This window comes from Gobio gobio (genome assembly GCF_949357685.1).
Source record: "Gobio gobio genome assembly, chromosome: 6".
Classification (NCBI taxonomy): domain Eukaryota; kingdom Metazoa; phylum Chordata; class Actinopteri; order Cypriniformes; family Gobionidae; genus Gobio; species Gobio gobio.
The window spans coordinates 7,574,157-7,600,488 of record NC_137102.1 but is presented as its reverse complement, the minus strand read 5'-3'; the positions used below and the strand labels follow the sequence as shown (position 1 = coordinate 7,600,488).

General features: G+C 38.5%; 2 protein-coding genes across 6 annotated transcripts in view; one reads left to right on the top strand and one right to left on the bottom strand.

Annotated features, from left to right (window-relative positions):
• yes1 (YES proto-oncogene 1, Src family tyrosine kinase) overlaps window positions 1-2,502 on the top strand; it is a 48,714-nt gene extending 46,212 nt beyond the window's left edge. The window contains exon 13 of one of the 2 annotated variants that reach the window (XM_079819874.1): window positions 1,827-2,502. In XM_079819874.1, coding sequence (XP_079676000.1) covers window positions 1,827-2,035 — 209 coding nt within the window. In that variant the 3' untranslated portion in view covers window positions 2,036-2,502. The remainder of the gene's footprint in view (window positions 1-1,826) is intronic. The other variant, XM_079819875.1, reaches the window with a different exon arrangement.
• clul1 (clusterin-like 1 (retinal)) lies at window positions 1,096-26,332 on the bottom strand. Of its 4 annotated transcripts, none has more exons than XM_079819879.1 (10): window positions 26,249-26,286; window positions 23,217-23,357; window positions 22,967-23,115; window positions 22,702-22,872; window positions 20,439-20,871; window positions 18,452-18,574; window positions 7,226-7,440; window positions 6,891-7,069; window positions 5,224-5,281; window positions 1,096-2,373 (listed from the first exon to the last, which is right to left on the bottom strand). In XM_079819879.1, exons 2-9 carry the CDS (start codon window positions 23,317-23,319, stop codon window positions 5,266-5,268), a joined length of 1,389 nt encoding a protein of 462 aa, XP_079676005.1. In that variant the 5' UTR covers window positions 23,320-23,357; window positions 26,249-26,286; the 3' UTR covers window positions 1,096-2,373; window positions 5,224-5,265. The 4 variants fall into 4 exon arrangements, with proteins under 4 accessions (XP_079676005.1, XP_079676002.1, XP_079676003.1 ...); XM_079819876.1 differs by lacking the exon at window positions 1,096-2,373 and adding an exon at window positions 20,007-20,045 and having other exon boundaries at window positions 4,572-5,281; window positions 26,249-26,282; XM_079819877.1 differs by lacking the exon at window positions 1,096-2,373 and adding an exon at window positions 20,007-20,045 and having other exon boundaries at window positions 4,572-5,281; window positions 23,217-23,338; window positions 26,249-26,278.

Sequence of the window (26,332 nt, the reverse complement as noted above, 5' to 3'; positions counted from 1 at the left end):
TATGGTTTGTTAGAATAGGACAATATTTGGCCGATACACGACTATTTGAAAATCTTGAATCTGAGGGTGCAAAAAATAATAAATATAATACTCAATACTTAATATCTAAATCTCAAAATATAATATCTCAATACTAAATATTGAGAAAATCACCTTTAAAGTTGTCCAAATGAAGTCCTTAGATATGCATATTACTACTGATAATAAATTTGATATATTTATGGTAGGACATTTACAAAATATCTTCATGGAACATGATCTTTACTTAATATCCTATTGATTTTTGGCATAAAAGGAAAAATGTATAATTTTGACCCATACATGTATTGTTGGCTATTGCCACAAATATACCCGTGCGACTTATGACAGGAGTAAATATGACCCTGGACCACAAAACCAGTGATGGCAAAGCTGTATTTTCACACGATCCTTCAGAAATCTTCTTATATGATGATTTGGGGCTCAAGAAACATTTATTATTATCAATGTTGAAAACACTTGTGCTGCTTAATATTTTTGTGGAACTTGTGATAAATTTTTCAGGATTTTTTGATGCATAGAAAAAAGTACAAAAAAAACCAGCATTTATTTGACATTGTAAATGTCTTTACTGTCACTTCTGATCAATTTAATGCATCCTTGCTGAATAAAAGTATTAATTTCCTTAAATAAAAAAATAAAAAAGTTACTTACCTCAAACTTTTGACCAATAGTGTATATTATTGCTACAAGTGGAGGATTCACAACAGAGTTTGGTCATTTGTAACAAGGGCTGGACGATTGATTGAAAAGTAATCGAAACCGAAATTCAGAACCTCTAACTGACGTAATTTTCCCTTGTCTGTAATTTTTTAGTCACGTGACCCATTAAAGGATAGATTTGTCTACCTTTAAAGTAAGTACAAACCACAGCTTCATAATGAATAGAGACGGTATGAGTAATTCACACACACAATCACTCTCTCATTAATGCATTCACATAAATGTAATGTAGACCTGCTGTGCTAATTTATCTGATGTACAACAAACAGAAATCTGCCCCATAGACAATAACTTCACGTATTTAAAAATCACAAAGAAATGCACTTTTTCATTAGAAAAAAAAAAATCCCACCTTTTAATAGTAAAAAATATTTACAGTACAAACCTTATCAGTGAACTATGAGGGTAAAAAAAGAAAGCAAAATAATCGTTCATTAATTGTAATCGAGGTCAAATGTTCATTTAATCAAGATTTTTATTTTTGGTCAAATCGTTACAGCCCTATTTGTAACAATGTCTTTATTGGATTTTTTATGTTTAATCCTTCCTTGGTAAATGAAAGCATCAGTTTGATTAAAAAAATTCTTAGTGATTTAGTGTAAATACTGTAGTCATGGGGAAAGTTTATAATCTGTAATATGACAACCTTAATAGGCTTAAGCATTTCAGTCCAATCCTCAACAGGAAGTCCAGCAACTTTCCACTTAATATAAGATTTATTGGTTGAGCATGCATAAGTCTTATTGTTGTGCGAGTCATTATGTAAACAAGTGTGAATTAAAATGGGCTGCGCTCTGACATCAGTCAATGTTTCTCGCATGCATGAATATACACATGCGGTCCAGGAGAAGTCTCCTTCCTGTGAGAGAGCTCTCAAACACATCCTTTCCTCTCACATAGCAGCAGACTGTGTCTGTCCTCTCTGTCCTCAACGCTCCGGTCCTCTGTGGGCTCTAAGCGAAGTGTCCGCTGTAATTACACACCCCTCACTTCCTGTCTGAGACAGTCTGGCTGCTGAACAGTGGGCGGTTGGACAAACTGACTCTGAATCAACTGTTTTTCAGGCATGGTGAACCGAGAGGTGTTGGAGCAGGTGGAGCGGGGCTACAGGATGCCGTGTCCTCAGGGCTGCCCGGAGTCGCTACACGAAATGATGCGGCTCTGCTGGAAGAAAGAGCCAGACGAGCGGCCCACTTTCGAGTACATCCAGTCCTTCCTGGAGGACTACTTCACCGCCACTGAGCCACAGTACCAGCCCGGAGACAACCTGTAGAGACCCTCTACGGGACCCAGAGACTCACCACCACGTGCTAATAAGCCACCAGGACGGTTCTCAAACCCATTGTGGCACTTCCTCCCAACAGCTGCCCTGCACACTTGTCCTTACGGAGATTTTCGGTTGTTTGTTTTTCTTTCCCCCCTCGAGAATCAAATGTTAAAACTCTATTAGCGGATAAAACGCATCTTTCACAGCATGACTGTTCTCTGCCTGAGGATGTGTGTGTGGTGGAGTTGATGAGGGCGACGTGTGTATGAGCGGGTTTGAAGCAGGACCACGTCACGCTCCCAGAACTCTGCTGGGGTGATACCCCGCGTTGCAGACAGAGGGAGCTGTGAAAAAAAAAAAAAACGATGAGCTTAGTGCTGATGGCTGGTTCACAGTTGCACAAAATCAGCTTTGTTTTTTTCTTCTCTTCCTTTTGCCTGTATTCTTTTCACCTGAACACTAAATCCTATTGTAAAACCAGTCTTTCTTATTTTAGCGTTGTACATTTTTCCCCCCCTTTTTAGTTTTTTAGTAGTTTGAGTAGTTTATTAAAAGTGACCAATAACTGTGGTTTGAATCGGTTGGCACTACGAGAGACTGTTAGTGCCATTGCTGGGACGGGACTGTGGAAGTAATAAAGAGAGAGAAAGAGAGAGAGAGAGATGCATGAGGGCATTAGCCGTTCTGAATGTATGAGAGCTTAAAGGAACACGCCAACTTTTTGGGACTTTATCTTATTCACCGTATCCCCCAGAGTTAGAAAAGTCCATACATACCATTCTCATCTCCGTCTGATGCACCCACCGCTAGCCTAGCTTAGCACAAAGACTGGAGGAAAATGGCTCCAGCTAGCCTACTGCTCAATAAGTGTCAAAATAACGCCAATATTTTCCTGTTTACATGTGATGTGTATAGTTACATTGTGAAATAAGATCGACGAAAAATGAAAAGTTGCAATTTTCTAGACCGATATGGCTAGGAACTAAACTCTCATTCCTGCGTAATAATCAAGGAACTTTGCTGCCGTCCCATGGGTGAAGCGGCACAATGATATTACACAGCGCCTGAAAATAGTCCCCAGCGCTCTCTGTGCAAGCAGGTTGTCACGTAGGTTATGTCGACGGAAGTACACTTAGTAAGCGATGTAACTACACACATCACAACATGTTATTTTGTCACTTATTGAGCAGTAGGCTAGCTGGAGCCATTTACTTCCAGTCTTTGTGCTAAGCTAGGCTAGCGGTGGGTGCGTCAGACGGAGATGAGAATGGTGTGTATGGACTTCTCTAACTCTGGGGGATACGTCGAATAAGATAAAGTCCCAAAAAGTCGGCGTGTTCCTTCAAGTCAGAGAACGATCGATTACAGGGGCAGATTTTTTTTCTCTAAAACACTTTTATAGCAAATCATGATTTTTTTTTTAATAGGCATCTTAATTTCCGTTTCAATCAGTCTCAATCTTTTAAAAGAGCTTGAATTCATATCCTGGGAGATGATTCATATTGGAAAGCCTTCACAAAATCGCCATTTCAGCCAGCTGCTAATCTTCAAGCAAAAAGTCATTATAATAAATCATATTTTTGTCTGGAATTATTCAACAGTAATTTAGCAGAGAGACCTTTTATTAACAAAACACCAGACCTGAGCAGTCCTCATTCCTCACGCTGCTGTTGAGACCTGACACGTCTTAATATCGCCACAGCAATGCCTGCGTTTGTTTTTTACGCACATCAGCACCGACACTGCCAGGTTTGTGTTTTTCGTGCCAACACATTTGTAGTGTTGCCAACCTCTTGGTACAGACGCATTGTTCTCTCATGTACACTCCAATAAATGAAGCAGAGATTTATAGAGATTTTCAAACACAGATATTTCAGTATATTTCAAGAGAGCCATGGTTTCTTCATCCTGACGTACGAATGTGAATTTGCTCAAATGATTTCACACAGATCCGTTCGTTTTTGACTCTTTTGCAAGTTCCTTGAACAGGAATCAGAATTGCATAAAGCCTTTTTTAACTCGTTCACCATGATGTACCATGTTTGCTGCTGGTGGACTCGTTGCGTTTCCCGTTTAGGCATCGATCACTGTGAAATATTCAGGTACTACAGATTTACCAACCAAAGTTTGATGGAATCAGTAAAAAGAGAAACGGTACAAGTCTAATGCAGAGGGTAAAATAGACACCACTATTACAGATTCAGTCTTAATGTTCCGAGTTTTCTGTAACGGGTTCATTTCATCCGTGACGAGGAATTGAATGCACTTGAAATGAATCGGAACGATATCTTTTGGAGGGCTAATTTGTTGATTTCTTCTCCCTTTTGTCATGTAGCTTTTCATATATATAGAGAGAGAGATGCCTTGCTTTTGTCCTCCTTGTCCTAGAGACTTGTTTGTGTCCTCTGTCTTTATCCAGGACATCACCTAAACATCTTTCCCATCATCACCTCCTGTTTTACAAGGGCTACAGGCAAGTTTGAGCAAAACTCTTCTATTGATTTTTGTTCTTTGTGTCAAAAAAAGAGAAAGTACTCTGATGGAAGGTGATGGTCTCCACTGCAGAGTTTTAATGAAATTGTTGTGAAACAATGGTTACGATTACTAATCTGAAGAATTTGTACAGTAAAAAATAAAGTTTTACGTAATGATTTTAAGTGTATGTGGGTTATTTGCAAATCATGATGTTTGTTTGGACATTTGTGAAATTGTTTCATCAGTTGAACAGTTTTAGATGGATAACATTTGGACTGGGACTGAACCGAAACATATGGAAGCCCTTTTCTACATGAGAGAGGGGAAAAAGGGTAATAATTCATGACTTTTTGTATTACATCATAATATTTTTACTCTGAGGCAGAAGCAGGATTGCATAGAAACATTTCCAATAATTGTATTAAACATTTATAGTGCTTTAAAGTGAACACACACAGACCTACTGATGCAAGTAACTAGGCACTAAAAGTAAATAATGTTATGCAGTGATTATTCAGTTATGCCTGTATACAAGTGGTATATATATTTAAATATATGTTAAGTACATTTCAGATATACTGAAACACAAACCTGTCACATAACACAATAAATAAATGGCAATGCTTGCAATAACTTTTTAACTAAGCATAATGCGTAAAATACACAAGATATAGCTGTGTACTTTTTTAGCCGTTTACTTTATTTAATGTATGTTGTACCAGAGTTGGCTAATTTGCATCTGTCCCCTGGTTAGTGCTTGATTACACGTCATCTTGCCTAAAAAAAACAAACAAAAAAACATTGTTAGAGCCTAGTCATAAGTGAGCATTAAGGCCCATACCCAGCAAGAACAATAACTATATTAGTGACCACCCCACCGGATTAATTTAATAATAATTTGTTACATTTATATAGCGCTTTTCTAGGCACTCAAAGCGCTTTACATAGAAAGGGGGATCTCCTCAACCACCACCAATGTGCAGCGCCACCTGGATGATGCGACGGCAGCCATATTGTGCCAAAATGCCCACCTCACACCAGCTGATTGGTGGAGAGGAGACAGAGTGATGAAGCCAATCGTATATATATATATATGAGGATGAATAGGATGGGCCAATGGGCAAATTTGGCCAGGATGCCGGGGTTACACCCCTACACTTTATCAAAAGACATCCTGGGATTTTTAATGACCACAGAGAGTCAGGACCTATCACCAGTCACTATACTGGGGTGTTAAGACCCACACAGACCTCAGGGTGGCCTCACTAACACCTCTACCAGCAGAAGCCTAGTTTTCCCAGTTGGTCTCCCATCCATGAACTGACCAGCCTCAACCCTGCTTAGCTTCAGTGGGAAACCAGTCTTGGGATACAGGGTGTTATGGCATGGTATGATATACCCCCACCCCCCCGTTCACACTTTATGATGCCCGCAATTGGCAAATGCCGCCACCGCAGGCATCATAAAGTGATCGCGCATAGGGCATCAAAACGACCAGCGGCGGTACTGGCTACAACCAACCAGAGCAACGAAGAAGGTGAAGCAGAGCTATAGATTAAACTTCCGCCGTATCCGGTCAGCCAAACTCCAAACACATCTTTCTTTCTTAAGAATGACTTCAGTGCCGTTCTTTGCTCTTTTCTCAAAGAAAAGCTTAACTCCAAGTCTTCCTGAGTCGCGGCCAAAGCCGATTCGAAAGACCGCTGTTCGCCAGCTTCTTTGTTTACAAGTAGCACACGGATCCGCGGCAACTCTGCTATCATTATGTTAAGCCCGCCCACCGACTCAATACACGATGTGTATGATATAGTGAGAATTTGGGGCTTACACACCTTAATTTGAATCAGGAGCCCAAAATATGCAATTATGTGCAGATGTTATTTATATGGCAAATATAATGTACATTTTGAATCACTTGTAACGTGAATCCATTACATTTTTATAACAGTAATATCAGTGAGCCACTTTGTTTCTCAATAATATGTCATACTAAGATGATATTTAAATGCTTAGTTTTATGATCAAAGCTTTGTAGTTTTAATTTTGGGAGGCAAAAATATAATGAAATACAGTACAATGACTGTTGTATTTTTTACTTGCCTAAAAAAAATTTATGAACTACCAATCAGAGTGAAAATATGCATTTTTCAGCAAAGTTTTGATCATGTTGATAATTTAGAGGGTTTAGTAATGCATGTCTCGAATATGAAACAGTATAGGCTTTAAGGGGTTAATTATATATTCATTTAAATATTAAGTCATCCTGTGACCCAGGTTGAGAACTGATTAATGTGATTGAACTGTGGGGTATTCTCTTTATGAGATATTAACTGTCCCTGTGAGTGTGAAGTATTCTGACATTGTTTAATTGGAAAGTGTCTCTCACCTGGCCATCTGCTTGTACATGCCCACAGCCTCCTGTGCCACATACTGGATGAAGGCGGGATCCTGCAGCCTGAGACCCGCAGGAACAGTCAGGGTGAGAGTGGGGGAGTTGAGAATATTCACTTCCACTGTAGTGTCTGCTGCTGGAGTGTTGGTGCCCTCCTCAGTCTGTGCCACCACCTTGTTGTTTGGGGTCAACAGATTTAGTTCTCTCATCTACTGAATAACTACCATATCCATGTACCATGGTGCTACTGTGCTACATGTCCAAAATACCACGTTACTATACTTAAAAATCAGTGGTAATACCATGGTAAATTTGTGTTAGTGTCTCACCGTGGCAATGCTGAAGATGCGCTCAGGTGTGGTGGTGTTATTGGCGAGCTCGGTCACCCAACCAAAGTCGGAGGCCATGTTGCTGAGCCAGCTGATGGTGTCGTCGGTATGACGTTGCACAACGCCCAGCACCTCCTCATACTGATGCTTGGACGTCTCCAACAGCTGAGAGGCTTCATCCAGCTCGATGTGCAGCTCTCTTACATTTGGGCATTCTGGCACACAAACAATAAGTGTTTGAAATGATCAATTCATTATTTAAAGGGGTGGTTGCATGCGATTTCACTTTTTTTAACTTTAGTTAGTGTGTAATGTTGCTGCTTGAGCATAAACAGTATCTGCAAAGTTATAGCGCTGAAAGTTCAATGCAAACGGAGATATTGTCTTTTAAAGTTATGGCAGTTTATTGCCTACAAAAACGGCCGGTTTGGACTACAACAAGCTTCTTCCCGGGTTGGTGACATCATAAACACCTGCTATTAACATAAACACTGCCCCCGCGAACACGCAACAAAGTGGGCGAGGCCACGTCGCCGTCATTACGAAAGAGAGAGAGCTGTTGCAGAGCTACAAACTACATTTGGCCATCTAACCAATCGAAGACCATTGCGTTTTTCGGAGGGATGGGCTTCATAGAAGCAGGAAGCAAACGAGCCGTTCAAAGGACAGTGGAGACAGCGGTGTGGAATAAAGGTAAAATATAAGAAAAATATGGCGTTTAAAAAAAAGAAGAAGTATTAAGACATGTTATACTGCGCCCCATAAACACAACCAAGCCTAGAAAAAAAACACAGAATGTTATTGTGCCTTGGTGTGGGTGCTTATTAGTGTTGTCAAATGTACCGACCGCGATACCAAGTCAGTACTGAAATTTTAAAAATGGTCGATGGTCCGGCTACCGGTCCACTGGTCAATGCTTGCTTGTGGTTTCAGATGCTCCTGCTCCCTCTTTCAAACGCTCCATTGCGTTGATCATTTTAGCCAATCACAGACACATTTGATGAGCACATGAGCATAATGGCCAGTCAGAGGTGTTTAGGATTCCAGCTCAACAGTGCTCAAAGCGTCACATTTTTTAAATTTCAGTACCGACTTGGTATTGCGCTCGGTACTTTTGACAACACTAGTGCTAAACCCAGCCCGATCTGCCGGCGATTTGATTTTGCCCTGCAGCTCAGGCTGGAAACCTGTACATTTTTCTATCCTACTTCTGTTACAAATCTGCGGGGACCAATCACAAACTGGCTTATCCACCTGACGCACTATTGGCGGGTTTAACACAATGATGGACAGAGAAGCGACAGCAAGCAGTTTTTTGTTTACATTCAACATAGCGCCCAAGCGCAGCAACCCGTTGATGCTGCTGTCTCTGCTGTTTCAAAAGAAGGATGTACACTCACCTAAAGGATTATTAGGAACACCATACTAATACTGTGTTTGACCCCCTTTCGCCTTCAGAACTGCCTTAATTCTACGTGGCATTGATTCAACAAGGTGCTGAAAGCATTCTTTAGAAATGTTGGCCCATATTGATAGGATAGCATCTTGCAGTTGATGGAGATTTGTGGGATGCACATCCAGGGCACGAAGCTCCCGTTCCACCACATCCCAAAGATGCTCTATTGGGTTGAGATCTGGTGACTGTGGGGGCCATTTTAGTTCAGTGAACTCATTGTCATGTTCAAGAAACCAATTTGAAATGATTCAAGCTTTGTGACGGTGCATTATCCTGCTGGAAGTAGCCATCAGAGGATGGGGACATGGTGTTCATAAAGGGTAAACAATGCTCAGGTAGGCCGTGGCATTTAAACAATGCCCAATTGGCACTAAGGGGCCTAAAGTGTGCCAAGAAAACATCCCCCAGACCATTACACCACCACCAGCAGCCTGCACAGTGGTAACAAGGCATGATGGATCCATGTTCTCATTCTGTTTACGCCAAATTCTGACTCTACCATCTGAATGTCTCAACAGAAATTGAGACTCATCAGACCAGGCGACATATTTCCAGTCTTCAACTGTCCAATTTTGGTGAGCTTGTGCAAATTGTAGCCTCTTTTTCCTATTTGTAGTGGAGATGAGTGGTACCCGGTGGGGTCTTCTGCTGTTGTAGCCCATCCGTCTCAAGGTTGTGTGTGTTGTGGCTTTACAAATGCTTTGCTGCATATCTCGGTTGTAACGAGTGGTTAGTTCAGTCAAAGTTGCTCTTCTATCAGCTTGAATCAGTCGGCTCATTCTCCTCTGACCTCTAGCATCAACAAGGCATTTTCACCCACAGGACTGCCGCATACTGGATGTTTTTCCCTTTTCACATCATTCTTTGTAAACCCTAGAAATGGTTGTGCGTGAAAATCCCAGTAACTGAGCAGATTGTGAAATACTCAGACCGGCCCGTCTGGCACCAACAACCATGCCACGCTCAAAATTGCTTAAATCACCTTTCTTTCCCATTCTGACATTCAGTTTGGAGTTCAGGAGATTGTCTTGACCAGGACCACACCCCTAAATGCATTGAAGCAACTGCCATGTGATTGGTTGATTAGATAATTGCATTAATGAGAAATTGAACAGGTGTTCCTAATAATCCTTTAGGTGAGTGTATATGCCTTACTACCCACCACTCTGCAAAGTACGTCACCCGGATCATTGGTCTGATTGGTTGAAGGACTATCCAATTGCGAGTCATTTGAACTATGCCCATTGATCACGCCTCTTGTGCAGCAGGAAATACAGAGCAGACTCCAGTCCCCAGACTAATGTTCAATCTTAAAAGATTGAGCTTGGTCTGGTGATAACCAGACAAGGTGCTTATATAATTATCGGTGTAATTTATCTTATTCTTAATTATCGTTCTTGGAGTGAACGGGCTCACCTTCATGTCTTTCCAAACCTGCATGACACTGTGTTTACGCTGGATGTAAGCAGCACGACGCGACAAAAGCCAATAGAGCCCGCAACATAACACAATAAATATCTGACAGTAAACCAATGCCCCACTCTATTTCTGATGTACACTTTAGCTACCTCTGACACAAAGTAAAAATGTATTCACAATGGTCGCTTTGTCACATCCTGTGAAGATAGCCTAGCTGTGCAACGTGACACTGGTTGCGTCTGATGTAGACATGGTGTGAGTTTAGTTATTCCGTGGTACGCAATGATAAAGGAGAAATTTCTTTCTTCTTTGTGCAATTACAACGGTGAGATCTTTTGAGTCGAATCTGATTAATGAATCTGTTGGTTCAGGTTCACTAACCAGGCTGAATGATTCTTTCATGAACTGGTTCTCTGGTGTTATACCAAATTCTCTAGTCATGATAGGGTTAGGGTGGTTCTATGGCAAGCTGTTTTAGCTTAAATTTAAAAAGTTCCCAGTGTTACTCATCGTAATTCCATCTTTAAAAGTAACAATTCAGTTTGAGAGCTCTACAATTCAATTCTTACTATTAACATTTATGATTAAAGAACTCAAGAATTAGATTAAAGCACTCTAATTGAATTAGAGGGCTCTGCAATCATGGCAAGCCGTTTTGACTTTTATTCATTCACATGACATGAATTCTTAATATCAACAATTCAATTTCAACTAGTAAAAACTCTAATTCTTGATATCAGTAATTGTATTTTCACTCGTGAAATGTCACCTATGCCATTCAAATTCAATTGTTTATATCAGGAATTGAATGGCTACTAGTGACAATGTTAATCTCTGATATCATGAATGTGATTGTTACTAGTAAGAAAGCCATTTTAGATATCTGAAATTATACTGCTATCAGGAATTGAATTGTTGATATCAAGAATTAGCATTTTAACCAGTGAAAATGTAATTGTTGATATCAAGAATTTATATCCTGTGAATTGAATACAAGTCAAAACGGCTTGCCATACTGCAATTGCATTCTTACTAGTAACGATTGCATTTGAGAGCTCGCCAATTCAGTTGTTACTAGTAAAACAGGACTTACAGAGCTCTCTAATTCAATTACAGAGCTCTGAAATGAAACATATCTTTAATGTGTTTTTTTACTCTGTAATTGCATTTTTACAGCAAGAATTGGATTAAAGAGCTCTCTAATTGGGATTCTTACTAGTAAAAATCATTTAGAGAGCTCTCTAATTTGAATTGTTACAAGTAAAGAATTCAATTGCAGAGCTGTGTAATTAAAAATGAATGGAAATCAATGGAGACATGTAGTAAAATTTAATTTGTAGAGCTCTTTAATTAGGGGCCAAGCACCGAAGGTGCGAAGGCACCTATTGAAACCGTTCCCGTTCTTATTATTATTATTAGGGGCCAAGCACCGAAGGTGCGAAGGCACCTATTGAAACCGTTCCCGTTCTTATTATTATTATTCATCTTCTTCTTCTTCTTCCGCCACGAAGTCTATGGCAGCCCATAGAACCGTATGGTAAAAAGTTATGAAATTCGGCACACTTATAGAAGACGGTCTCAAGTGTCTCCATAGCAAGTTTGGAGTCTCTAACTCAATCCCTCTAGCGCCACCATCAGTCCAAAATTGCACTCATGTTTATGCTAATAACTTTTGAACCATAAGGGCTAGAAACAAAATTCTTTTTTCCTCTGATTCCTTGACTCAAGACAATTCGATTGCACCCTATGACGTCATTTTCCGTCATAAAAATTTTCCCGCCATTTTTAATTAACCAAAAAACCTACTTTTACGAACTCGTCCTAGACGGTTCAACCGATTTGCACGAAAATTGACCCAGATCATCTTCAGACCATGCTTACAAAAAATCTTGCAAATCAAGTTGATTCGTCAAATCCTTTTCGATAAACGTGCAAACAAATTTTACGTAGCAGTTGCAAAAACACACTTAAGGCAATATCTCCGCACCGCTTTATCGTGTTCAAACCAAACTTGGTACATGTCATCACAAGCATGACATGAGGCAACATGCAGTGTTTCGGCGCAGCGCCACCTACTGGTCCGGAGATATGAAAAATGGCTATTTTTGCTTATAACTTTTGAACCGTTTGTCCAAAAATCATAAAAGTGGCCTCGTTAGATTCAGGAAGGCATGCCGAGTCGTCTGATATTAAATTCTACCAAATCGGCCATTTTGGCTGTCTGACATTTTGAATTATGTGCTAAAATACTATATTTTACAAACGCATTAGTCTATCGTTACGAAACTTGGTATGGGTCTTCCGCACCATGCTTTGAAGGTACTCAAAAAGTTTTGGGGCAGTGCCACCTTGTGGTCAAAGGTTATAACAAAATTTACAAAAATGCTAATAACTTTTGATTAAATTAGCTTAGTTAAATGAAACTGGTCGTAATACATTCATTGGCTCATGCCGATTTAATTGCACCCTATGAAGTCATTTTCGGTCATGATAATTTCCCCGCCATTTTTAATTTTCCAAAAAACCTACTTTTACGAACTCGTCCTAGACGGTTTGTCCGATTTGCACGAAAATTGAACCAGATCATCTTCAGACCATGCTGACAAAAAATCTTGCAAATCAAGTTGATTTGTCAAATCGTTTTTGATAAACGCGCACACAAATTTTGCGTAGCGGTTGCAAAAACACTCATAAGGCTATATCTCCGCAACGCTTTATCGTATTCAAACCAATCTTGGTACATGTCATCACAAGCATGACTTGAGGCAACATGCAGCATTTCGGCACAGCACCACCTACTGGTCCGGAGATACAAAAAATGGCTATTTTTGCTTATGACTTTTGAACCGTTTGTCCAAAAATCATAAAAGGTGTTTCGTTAGATTCAGGACGGCATGCCGAGTCGTCTGATATTCAATTTTACCATATCGGCCATTTTGGCTGTCGGCCATTTTGAATTTTGTCAAAAAATGCTATATTTTACAAAGGCATTAGTCTATCGTTACGAAACTTGGTATGTGTCTTCCGCACCATGCTTTGAAGGTACTCAAAAAGTTTTGGGGTAGTGCCACCTTGTGGTCAAAGGTTATAACAAAATTTACAAAAATGCTAATAACTTTTGATTAAATTAGCCTAGTTTGATGAAACTGGTCATAATACATGTATTGGCTCATGCCGAGGACATAGATACTAATTTTGCCATATTTGGTCAAACATCCTGTCCTCATTGTTCTTATTTGATCAAAATCTACTTTTTCAAACTCATCCTAGACCGTTTGTCCGATTTCCACCAAAATCAAATCGTATCATCTTCAGACTGTATCAACAAAAAGTTAGGGATTTTGCATCAATAGATGAAACCGTTTTTGTAAACCGCAGCGACGAATTTGAGGCATGATGCCAAAATGACTCTTGAGGCTGTATCTCTGCAATGCTTTGACATATTGGTATCAAACTTTGCATGTGTCATTGTTCCCTTATTTTGACCACGCCATATTTATTTCGTAACTGCGCCACCTATTGGTCAAAAGTGATAAACCATCAACTTATATTATTAGTGACTCTATATATGATATTTCAGCCATTTTGCCTAATCTTCTTAAACTGTATAATTGTTAATTGTTGCAGTTGGTCTGACACTCTCAGACTACAATGCATTTTTCAGCCTTTTGCCTAAAATCATCTTAAAACGTGATTAATTGCTCATTGCTCCAGTTGATCTGACACTGCCAGCCATTTTGGCATGTCTTGTCTTCTTCTTTGCGCTTGGCCCCGGTATTGCTGCTTGCAGCTATATTTCATCTTCTTCTTCTTCTTCTTCTTCTTCTTCTTCCGCCACGAAGTCTATGGCAGCCCATAGAACCGTATGGTAAAAAGTTGTGAAATTTGGCACACTAATAGAGGACAGTCTGAAATGTCACCGTAGCAAATTTGGAGTCTCAAACTCAATCCCTCTAGCGCCACCATCAGTCCAAAATTTGACTCATGTTTATGCTAATAACTTTTGAACCATAAGGGCTAGAAACAAAATTCCCTTTTCCTCTGATTCCTTGGCTCAAGACGATTCGATTGCACCATATGACGTCATTTTCCGTCATAAAAATTTTCCCGCCATTTTGAATTTTCCGAAAAACCTACTTTTACGAACTCGTCCTAGACGGTTCATCCGATTTGCACGAAAATTGAACCAGATCATCTTCAGACCATGCTGACAAAAAATCTTGCAAATCAAGTTGATTCGTCAAATCATTTGCGATAAACGCGCAAACAAATTTTACGTAGCGGTTGCAAAAACACTCTTAAGGCAATATCTCCGCAACGCTTTATCGTATTCAAACCAAACTTGGTACATGTCATCACAAGCATGACTTGAGGCAACATACAGCGTTTCGGCGCAGCGCCACCTACTGGTCCGGAGATACGAAAAATTGCTCTTTTTGCTTATAACTTCTGAACTGTTTGTCCAAAAATCATAAAAGTGGTCTCGTTACATTCAGGACGGCATGCTGAGTCGTCTGATATTCAATTTTACCATATCGGCCATTTTGGCTGTCGGCCATTTAGAATTTTGTCAAAAAATGCTATATTTTACAAATGCATTAGTATATTGTTACTAAACTCGGTATGTGACTTCCTTGCTATGCCCTGAAGGTACTCAAAAAGTTTTCGGGCAGTGCCACCTTGTGGTCAAAAGATATAACAAACTTGACAAAAATGCTAATAACTTTTGAATAAATTAGCCTAGTATATTGAAACTGGTCATAATAGAGTCATTGGCTCATGCCGATTCAATTGCAACCTATGATGTCATTTTCGGTCATGATAATTTCCCCGCCATTTTTAATTTTCCAAAAAACCTACTTTTACGAACTCGTCCTAGACGGTTTGTCCGATTTGCACGAAAATTGAACCAGATCATCTTCAGACCATGCTGACAAAAAATCTTGCAAATCAAGTTGATTTGTCAAATCGTTTTTGATAAACGCGCACACAAATTTTGCGTAGCGGTTGCAAAAACACTCATAAGCCTATATCTCCACAACGCTTTATCGTATTCAAACCAATCTTGGTATATGTCATCACAAGCATGACCTGAAGCAACATGCAGCGTTTCGGCGCAGCGCCACCTACTGGTCCGGAGATACAAAAAATGGCTATTTTTGCTTATAACTTTTGAACTGTTTGTCCAAAAATCATGTCTTCCGCACCATGCTTTGAAGGTACTCAAAACGTTTTGGGGCAGTGCCACCTTGTGGTCAGAGGTTATAACAAAATTTACAAACATACTAATAACTTTTGATTAAATTAGCCTAGTTTAATGAAACTGGTCATAATACAATCATTGGCTCATGCCGAGAACAGAGATACTAATTTTTCCATATTTGGTCAAACATCCTGTCCTCAATGTTCTTATTTGATCAAAACCTACTTTTTCAAACTCATCCTAGACCGTTTGTCCAATTTCCACCAAAAATCGAATCGTATCATCTTCAGACTGTGTCAACAAAAAGTTAGGGATTTTGCATCAATAGATGAAACCGTTTTTGTAAACCGCAGCGACGAAGTTGAGCCATTATGCCAAAATGACTCTTGAGGCTGTATCTCTGCAATGCTTTGACATATTGGCATCAAACTTTGCATGTCATTGTTCCCTTATTCTGACCACACCACATCAATTTCGTATCTGTGCCACCTATTGGTCAAAAGTGATAAACCATTAACTTACATTATCAGTGACTCAATATATGATATTTCAGGCATTTTGCCTAATCTTCTTAAACTGTATAATTGTTAATTGTTGCAGTTGGTCTGACACTCTCAGACTACAATGCATTTTCAGCCTTTTGCTTAAAATCATCTTAAAACGTGATTAATTGCTCATTGCTCCAGTTGATCTGACACTGCCAGCCATTTTGGCATGTCTTGTCTTCTTCTTTGCGCTTGGCCCCGGTATTGCTGCTTGTTATTCATCTTCTTCTTCTTCTTCTTCTTCCGCCACGAAGTCTATGGCAGCCCATAGAACCGTATGGTAAAAAGTTGTGAAATTTGGCACACTAATAGAGGACAGTCTGAAATGTCACCGTAGCAAATTTGGAGTCTCAAACTCAATCCCTCTAGCGCCACCATCAGTCCAAAATTTGACTCATGTTTATGCTAATAACTTTTGAACCATAAGGGCTAGAAACAAAATTCTTTTTTCCTCTGATTCCTTGGCTCAAGACGATTCGATTGCACCCTATGACGTCATTTTCCGTCATAAAAATTTTCCCGCCATTTTTAATTTTCCGAAAAACCTACTTTTACGAACTCGTCCTAGACGGTTCATCCGATTTGCACAAAAATTGAACCAGATCATCTTCAGACCATGCTGACAAAAAATCTTGCAAATCAAGTTGATTCGTCAAATCATTTGCGATAAACTCGCAAACAAATTTTACGTAGCGGTTGCAAAAACACACTTAAGGCAATATCTCCGCAACGCTTTATCGTATTCAAACCAAACTTGGTACATGTCATCACAAGCATGACTTGAGGCAACATACAGCGTTTCGGCGCAGCGCCACCTACTGGTCCGGAGATACAAAAAATTGCTATTTTTGCTTATAACTTCTGAACTGTTTGTCCAAAAATCATAAAAGTGGTCTCGTTACATTCAGGACGGCATGCCGAGTCGTCTGATATTCAATTTTACCATATCGGCCATTTTGCTTGTCGGCCATTTTGAATTTTGTCAAAAAATGCTATATTTTACAAATGCATTAGTATATTGTTACTAAACTCGGTATGTGACTTCCATGCTATGCCCTGAAGGTACTCAAAAAGTTTTAGGGCAGTGCCACCTTGTGGTCAAAAGATATAACAAACGTGACAAAAATGCTAATAACTTTTGATTAAATTAGCCTAGTATATTGAAACTGGTCATAATAGAGTCATTGGCTCATGCCGATTCAATTGCAACCTATGATGTCATTTTCGGTCATGATAATTTCCCCGCCATTTTTAATTTTCCAAAAAACCTACTTTTGCGAACTCGTCCTAGACGGTTTGTCCGATTTGCACAGAAATTGAACCATATCATCTTCAGACCATGCTGACAAAAAATCTTGCAAATCAAGTTGATTTGTCAAATCGTTTTTGATAAACGCGCGCACAAATTTTGCGTAGCGGTTGCAAAAACACTCATAAGCCTATATCTCCACAACGCGTTATCGTATTCAAACCAATCTTGGTATATGTCATCACAAGCATGACCTGAAGCAACATGCAGCGTTTCGGCGCAGCGCCACCTACTGGTCCGGAGATACAAAAAATGGCTATTTTTGCTTATAACTTTTGAACTGTTTGTCCAAAAATCATGTCTTCTGCACCATGCTTTGAAGGTACTCAAAACGTTTTGGGGCAGTGCCACCTTGTGGTCAGAGGTTATAACAAAATTTACAAACATGCTAATAACTTTTGATTAAATTAGCCTAGTTTAATGAAACTGGTCATAATACAGTCATTGGCTCATGCCGAGAACAGAGATACTAATTTTTCCATATTTGGTCAAACATCCTGTCCTCAATGTTCTTATTTGATCAAAACCTACCTTTTCAAACTCATCCTAGACCGTTTGTCCAATTTCCACCAAAATCGAATCGTATCATCTTCAGACTGTGTCAACAAAAAGTTAGGGATTTTGCATCAATAGATGAAGCCGTTTTTGTAAACCGCAGCGACGAAGTTGAGCCATTATGCCAAAATTACTCTTGAGGCTGTATCTCTGCAATGCTTTGACATATTGGCATCAAACTGTGCATGTGTCATTGTTCCCTTATTCTGACCACACCACATCAATTTCGTATCTGTGCCACCTATTGGTCAAAAGTGATAAACCATTAACTTACATTATCAGTGACTCAATATATGATATTTCAGCCATTTTGCCTAATCTTCTTAAACTGTATAATTGTTAATTGTTGCAGTTGGTCTGACACTCTCAGACTACAATGCATTTTCAGCCTTTTGCATAAAATCATCTTAAAACGTGATTAATTGCTCATTGCTCCAGTTGATCTGACACTGCCAGCCATTTTGGCATGTCTTGTCTTCTTCTTTGCGCTTGGCCCCGGTATTGCTGCTTGCAGCTATATTCATAATTGTTACTGGTAAAAATGTTATTACGACAAGTAATGCTGGGAACATTAAAAACTAAAGCGGTATGCCATAGTTCTCAAAATCTAGAGAATAATGTGAATATCAGTGAATAATGTCTAAAACACTTCTAAAGAACTGGAACAGAGTGTGTACAGGTTGTATGGATTTATGGAGAACTCTCCATTTGACTAATCGATGTGAGCATGTGCTCTTACCAGTAAACACGGTTCCCTGACAGGCCTCACACTTGCTCTGCAGCTGCCAGCACTCTGAGGACTGCCGGCGCAGATCTCGGCACAGTCTCTTGTTCTGCAGAAACTGAGGGAAGAATTTCTTCTCTGGGGAAAACACAGACACATGTAGAGAGAGTTAAGGTCTGTTCACACCAACAACAATAACAATAATCATATTAGTGTTCACAGTCTAGGGCTGTGCGATATTGAAAAAAAAATGCGATATGCGATACGATATTGCTTTAAGTATGTAAAATCTATTTCTTTCCCCAACTGATATCGTTCACTTAAAGCATAACCGAATGTGTTTACATGAATAGTCATCAAGACAACCATTTTGACATAACTGTTTGTGTATTTGACAGTTCGAGTGTGTAACAAGACACGGAAAAAAGAACGGCTTGTGCGCACGTTACGGTTTGTGTGTCAGACAGCAGACAGCGCGAGACTGCAAGGAGTTGTTTTTCGCAAGTTATTGCGTTTAATAACTCTTTTAAATGTCAAGCAAGTCACATAAGTAGCAGTCGTGTGCCCAGTCTATTCTCTGCTATATGCGTCGACCTAAAACATACACTTTTCACAATGTTGAAGTAGCTTATTAAAATCATTCAGATATTGCGTACCCATGCGATATGCATATCGCGATATGTACATTTGCGATATTTCGATATGTTGCGCAGCCCTAGTTCACACCAATGGACATTAATGCTCTGTTTATTATAAGCATGCACTGCAGGTATGATGTCTGCCGCTTTAAAGGTGCACTATGTAACTTTTCCGTCCGCTAGAGGTCGCCTGTTCAAAACAAAGGCGTAGTTTGATGATGCCACGTTTGAGCGCAAAATCTTGGGACATGTGGTCTTCACCTCAATCAGGATAGGACTCAGGCAGAAATTATGTTCATGGATGTGATTATTAACGTTACTGTAGTCTGAAGCAGAAGCAGGACCGAGTGTTTTGGAGCTGAGGAACCGCTGAAGGGATTGTTAATAAGATGAACCCAGCACACCTCTCGCGAGCAGCAGGACTTTTATTATTAAACAGTCACCGGCGCCATTTAAACTTTTCCAGTCATGAGTATGAGGTAACACAGCTCTGTTTATGATATTAGACACATCTGAGTGTGTTAATGATGTGATGACGTTACTCTGTGCGTTCGCTCGGTGGCTGCTATGACACTTGTTCACACTGCAGTGAGAGTAAAGAGTTTCTGCAAAATAAAACCTGAAACCGAGGGGAACGCAGTTATGACACAATCGACAGACAACTCCCTCACACGTCTCGGTTCCTTGGTTAAAATAGCAATTTCTCACGATTTACAAATAGTTGCAAACATTTGGGATATTGTAAGTACTCAATTGAACAAAATATATAACACTGGCCTAGTGTTTTTGGATATTTTACTGAAAATGTTTTACATAGTGCACCTTTAAAGGCTGTCAATGTTTTTTTTTTTTTTAAATCACTCTGATTCCAATGAAATCATTCCTCTTTGTCATTATCATTATAGCTGTTGTCTGGACTTTCCTATTCTCACCGTTTGGGAAACGGATTAGATTGGTGTGGTTTGCCATTGCTGTAAAAAATATCAAAGAAGAGAAGAGATTGCAAAATTATTTTGATTAAAGATTAGGAGGGCACGCTCTTTAGAAAATGATGTGCACGGATAAATCATTTATAATAATAAATACTGAAATATTCCATTAAAAAAAAGAAGAAGAATGGTCATTTTTAAATGTATGGTTACTTATAGTGAAATAGTTCACCCAAACTTCTGTGATTTATTTACTCAACACAAGTCATTTTGGAACTGACAGACCCTGTTGTCATTCACTTAATAAACAGAATAAGCCAAAATATTATTTATTTATGCAAATGTTGTGTTCCACAGAACAAAGTCATATAGGTTTTGAAACGTGCGTGTGCGTGAGAATGACAGAATTTGAACATGTGTATCAGGTTCAAGCACCTTCCTCCTCGGTCTTCTCCACAGCATCATGAATGCCGCTAAAGGCTTTTGTGATTACGGCCCCAAACTCCTCCAACACACTTCTGCCAAAGTCGTAGAAGGACTCCAGCACATCGTCCAGGCCCACACCCTCCAGGAAGGCAGAATCCAGAACTTTGTTGGCAGGCTTGAGGGCCAGCTCGCTCTCTTTGTCTTCCTGAAGCTCAGGGCTGAAGGCTCTGCGTAGGGCCTGGTCCAGCTCATGGTGGAAGTGGGAGACCAGCACTACACTGCTATTGACCAGGGTTCCCACTTTGGTGAGGAGGTTGCTGAAGGAGTCCTCGATTCTCACCACCTCCAGGTCAGGATTCTCTGCGCTCTGGTTCAACGCTACCTCATCCTGAGTGTCACGAGGGCCAAAGCGAGAGCTCAGTCTTTGGAAGAAGTTCTGTAGCTGTGAAAAACAGAAAAATAGTCACTTTGATGCAGTTGATTCCATTGTATCTCCCTAAAAAAATCATTTATGCAAGCAAATTTAGCTAGTTCGATATATTATATTAATTGTACTACCACTTTTTATCTGAAACGACACCAATGATCTGGTTTAGCATCTATATCGCAGGTAGGATGTAGTGAGTATCAAGCACAGATGAATATGGTGTATTTGATTACACTTTATTTGTAGGTGTCCGTGTGACAGTGTAACTATACATTTAAGTACTGAGTAATAATAATTAACTACAGGTTCATACGATTGGGTTATGATTAGGGTCAGTTGCATGTAACGTGTTACACTCTAAAAAAAATGTTGGGTTGAAAATAGACAAACCCAGCGATTGGGTTGTTTTAACCCGACGGTTGGGTTAAATGTTTGCCTATTTTAAAAATGTAAACTATTGTTTAAAATGACTATATGGCTGGCTTAAAATGAACCTAAAAATCAGACACATAATTACTAGAGGCAACAATAATAATCAAAAGGTGAACATTTATTAATTACCAATTTAATAAATGTTTATTGTTTTATTATTATTCATTAAACGTAATAATAAATGTTAATTTCCAACATATTTAAACAATAGTTGAGTTAAATAAAACTACCCAGCAAGTTTAACATTTAACCCAACCCCAACCGATGGGTTTGTCCATTTCAACCCAACTTGGATTGTTTTTAACCCAGCATTTTTTAGTTACATGTTATTAGCCTACTGTTATTACAGTTACAACTATAGCAAGTATATAACGTGTAATAAAGACACTGTACAATAAGGTGTTACCGTGTAGGGGAGTGTGGGGCACAACCCAACGCTTTTTGACTTTCTCAGTTTGTGTAAATCCACTTGTGGTTCAGCGTATTTATTTTTCCCACATTCATTTCACACATGTCTAGTACAAGTATGTGGTTTTGTTTCATGAATACAGTGTATATTTTTTTTCTTGATTTACCCCGAAAGAATGGAAGTGAAATGTGACAACATGCCCCATAGGTGGGGTACGTTAAAAAATGACCATATGACAGCTTAAAATGTTGTATAAAAACTACAAAATAGACAAAATAAAATATGATGTCAATAAAATACAACTATTAACTTTTTTTAATAAAATAATGGCATTTTTTAATTAGAAAATATTAGAAATAATTAATTAGAAAAATATTAGAAATATTTTTAAATTAGTTTGACAACAAACACACCTCAAAACACAGCTATACAGCATAGTTAAAAACATAATAATAATTAATAACTTCTGAACATTGACTCTCAGTCTTTATTCACCTTTTTCTCATGGTTTCTCAAAATAATTCATAAAAGTATAGAATATAATATAGTTCTAAAAGGGGCTCATGTCTTCTGCTGTTAGATCAGCATTAAAGAACGATCTCACCTCTTAAATAACAGATATAAGATTAAAATAATATCAGATTTGTCTTATTTTAAATTAACACAAAAAAACAGAGATGAACTTAAGAAATGTACTTTTGCTATGGTTAAATAAATGTTCAGTGATATCTTCCAAAGATTTTTGAATTTTGACGCAATTTTTTTTTTCTAAATAAGTTTCGTCCTTCTGGCGTGGGTGGAAAGTGTTAAAACCATGTGTGTTACAACTAGCCCAATGTTAGGTTGTGCCCCGCTCTCCCCTACTATAGCAAGTATGTAACGTGTAATAAAGACACTGTACAATAAGGTGTTGCCGTGTATTTCTACTCAGTGGTTAAACTGGCCATCTCTCTCAGAGGTTATACTCAGCATTTAAATGGTAAAGGTGGATGGAAATGCTGTACCTTATTGGTGAAGGTGGCGAATCCGCGGCGGCAGGTGTTCGTGTAGAAGCTCTTACAGGTGTCCTCGAGACAAGGGCGACATTCCTCCCAGGAGGACTTCAGAGAGTCTTTGCACTGCTGCTGGGCTTCATTCAGCTTCTTTTCTATATCCTCTGCGATCTCTGCTGCCCCCTGATGGTGTAAGACAGCAATGACTGGTTTCAATCAAACGTTTATATCAAAATGGTATTTTGTTTAAAAAAATGGCACTTGAATTTTCACTGACTTGTTTCTTCTCCCCGCTGTGCCTGAGCGATTTCATGAGGTTTGCATGTTTCTCTTCATTCCTGGCCATCACCTCCTTCATTTGTTTGATTCCATACAGTGCCTTGCTGACCTCCTGATCCACCAGCTTCTCCCCTTCCAGAGACAGGCCTGAAAGACCATCACGTTTCAGGACATTTAGTTTTTGTTTCCCAGGCTTTAGTGTATTCATTTGAGCACCTAGCTATGATATTCATGTAGGATGCACTCACGTTTGAGAGTGTTGGCTGATATCGGAGGAAGGGCCGGATCAAGGGCACAATGAAAGGCCCCCAGAGACACCAGTAAAACCAGAGAAAAGATCAACGCCCTCATCCTCAGCAACTTTGATGGGCTCAAAGGAAAGACAATACCTGTTTAAGAAACAAATATCAGGCTATTTCATTTTTTATGATTCATTTTTATTTTTTGGACTAAACTAAAAAATTTCCAAGTGGCATTAATCCAAAGGCCTACTTCTCTTATCTACATAGAGGTGATGGTTCGGAGACTTTCATAAAATAGTTGCAGGTAAGTTTTGAAAGGTAAGGCCTACACCTTTCAAAAATGACCTTCAACTATTTAGTGAAAGTACAATATCCCAAAAATTGCTTAAAAATAAGTGGATGGAGACTGATATATAATAAAACATAAACTTTTTATATATATATGTGTATATAGCCTATATATATATATATATATATATATATATATATATATATATATATATATATATATATATATATATATATATATATATATATATATATATATATATATATATATATATATATATAATCATCATCATCTGTATAAACAACATGGCTATAGCCTAATACATAGGGGAGAGCGGGCACAACCTAACGCGGGGTTAGTTGTAACACACATGCAACACTGTCCACACATGCCAGGATGACCAAACTTTGTATTTATAGTTGCCATATCAACATTATTTAGAGAAAAAAATTGCGCCAAAATTAAAAAAATCTTTGGAAGATATCACTGGACATTTATTTAACCATAGCAAAAATAAATTTCTTAGGTCCTTTTTTTTTATCTAATTTTTTTTGGTGTTTATTTAAAATAAGACAAATCTGACATTATTTTAATCTTAAATCTGTTATTTAAGAGTTGAGATCATCTTTAATGCTGATCTAACAGCAGAAGAGCCGGGGTTAAATCCCAGCATGTTGTCACACTGAGCCCCAATTAGAAATATGATATTATACGTATTCTATACTTTTATGAACTCTTTTGAGAAACCACGAGGAAAAAAAGGTGAATAAAGACTAAAGGATAAAGGTGAATTTTTTTTAACTATGCTGTATAGCTGTATTTAGCGATGTGTTTGTTGTCAAACTCATAAATTTTGTTTATTTTTAATGATTAAAAAATGCCATTATTTTATTTGAAAAAGTTAATAATTGTATTTTATTGACAACATATTTTAGTTTGTCTGGGATATTTTTTTGATTATACCAGGTAACATTTTAAGCTGTTAATTGGACATGTTTTAACGTACCCCACCTATGGGGCATGTTGTCACATTTCACTTCCATTCTTTCGGGTTAAATCAAGAAAAAAGTATACACTGTATTAAACAAACAAAACCACATACTTGTACTAGACATGTGGGAAATTAATGTGGGAAAAATTAAACACTCTGAACTCCAAGTGGATTTAGCCTACACAAACTGAGAAAGTCAAAAAGCGTTAGATTGTGCCCCGCTCTTCCCTATATACCTTTCAAAAATTACCTGCTACTATTTTGTGAGAGTACGATATCCCAAAATTCGCTTCAAAATAGGTGGATGGAGACTGATAGCTATATAGCCTAATATATAAAAAAACATCTTTATAAACAACATATAGGCCTAGGCTATAGCCTAATATATAATAGCCTATGTAATAAACAATAAAACATCTTTTATCTCCTTTTCCCTCAATCAGTCTTCATTTACCAATTGTTAAGCGATGTTGCACACACACACACACACACACACACACACACACACACACACACACACACACACACACACACACACACACACACACACACACACACACACACACACACACACACACACACACACACACACACACACACAAAACGCTGGATGGAAACGCCAAGATGCGCATAAATTTAAAAAAAAAAGCAAAAAATGCGCATAAGCTCCACTGTGTGGCGCTGCATCTTATGAGGAAGCCGTTCAGATGAAATTCACTGTTTAATGAATTTTAGGAAAGGCTACATCTCTTTAACTAGCCAATCTCTGTCATTCTTTAGTCCACGCGGTAAATTTACATTAGTATCTTTTGTTGTTGTATGTAATCTAGGCCAATGTTTATGTTTGCATCTATACTTGCACTTCAAGAGAGCCAATTGATCTCTAGAAGCTTCTTTCTGGGATTAAGAAGGCAGAATATGTAAATAGCCTAAATTAGGAAGTTTAAAGCGTTACAGAATGCACACTTAGAGCCAAACAAGTCTTGTGACTTTACGCTCAATTCTGCACTTAACCTTTTACATTTGGGATTTTTCCCCCCAAGAATGAATAAATGAGGTGTTAAAATTCATTATACTGATTCTCACTTTATAAAACAATCCATAGAGGTAATCCAAAAAAAACAAGAAGAAGAAGAAGAAAACATTCAAGAAACATGTTGAAATGAGGTTCACGAGTTCACCAGCTTTACTTCATGGCCATCTGTTTTCTTAAATGAACACAACAGATCCGCCACATTTGGCAAGTGGAAGTCAAAAGCTAATGTTGTAAAGCTGCCACATCATATGTCATATGTCTGGTAAAATAATCATTTTCTGACATTGATATTCGTGCCCCAGTTCGATCATCAAGGTGTTACGCAATATTGTCAAAATGAGGATGTGCTTTTAAATCAATAGAATCACTGCCTAAGAAATAAACTCATGCCAGTAAAGGCCACGGCTAACTTTAAAAATAGCTCTGACATCCTAACATTATCTGTAGAGTAAATGTGCATGCCTAATTGCTTATTAATCCTTTAGTTATCATTAGATCATCAATATATAAACATGGCAAATTATGTTTAGTATATTTGATTTCCATCCACAGTCAAATGTGTGATCATAAGCAGTCATACAATACTGGCCGATTAAACATCTCAGAACCTTATCAAAGTATAAATGATTCATATAAATAAACCATGCTCATATTTCATACATTGTAAGAGATACTTAAACAGAGCTATCTAACATGATAAAGATCATAGGAGAGGAACTCACCAGAACAATCCTGCTGATGTCGAAGCTGTTTCCTGTGAAGAGGGAAGATGACTTGTTTATCTTTACCTGGACGCTTCTATTTAT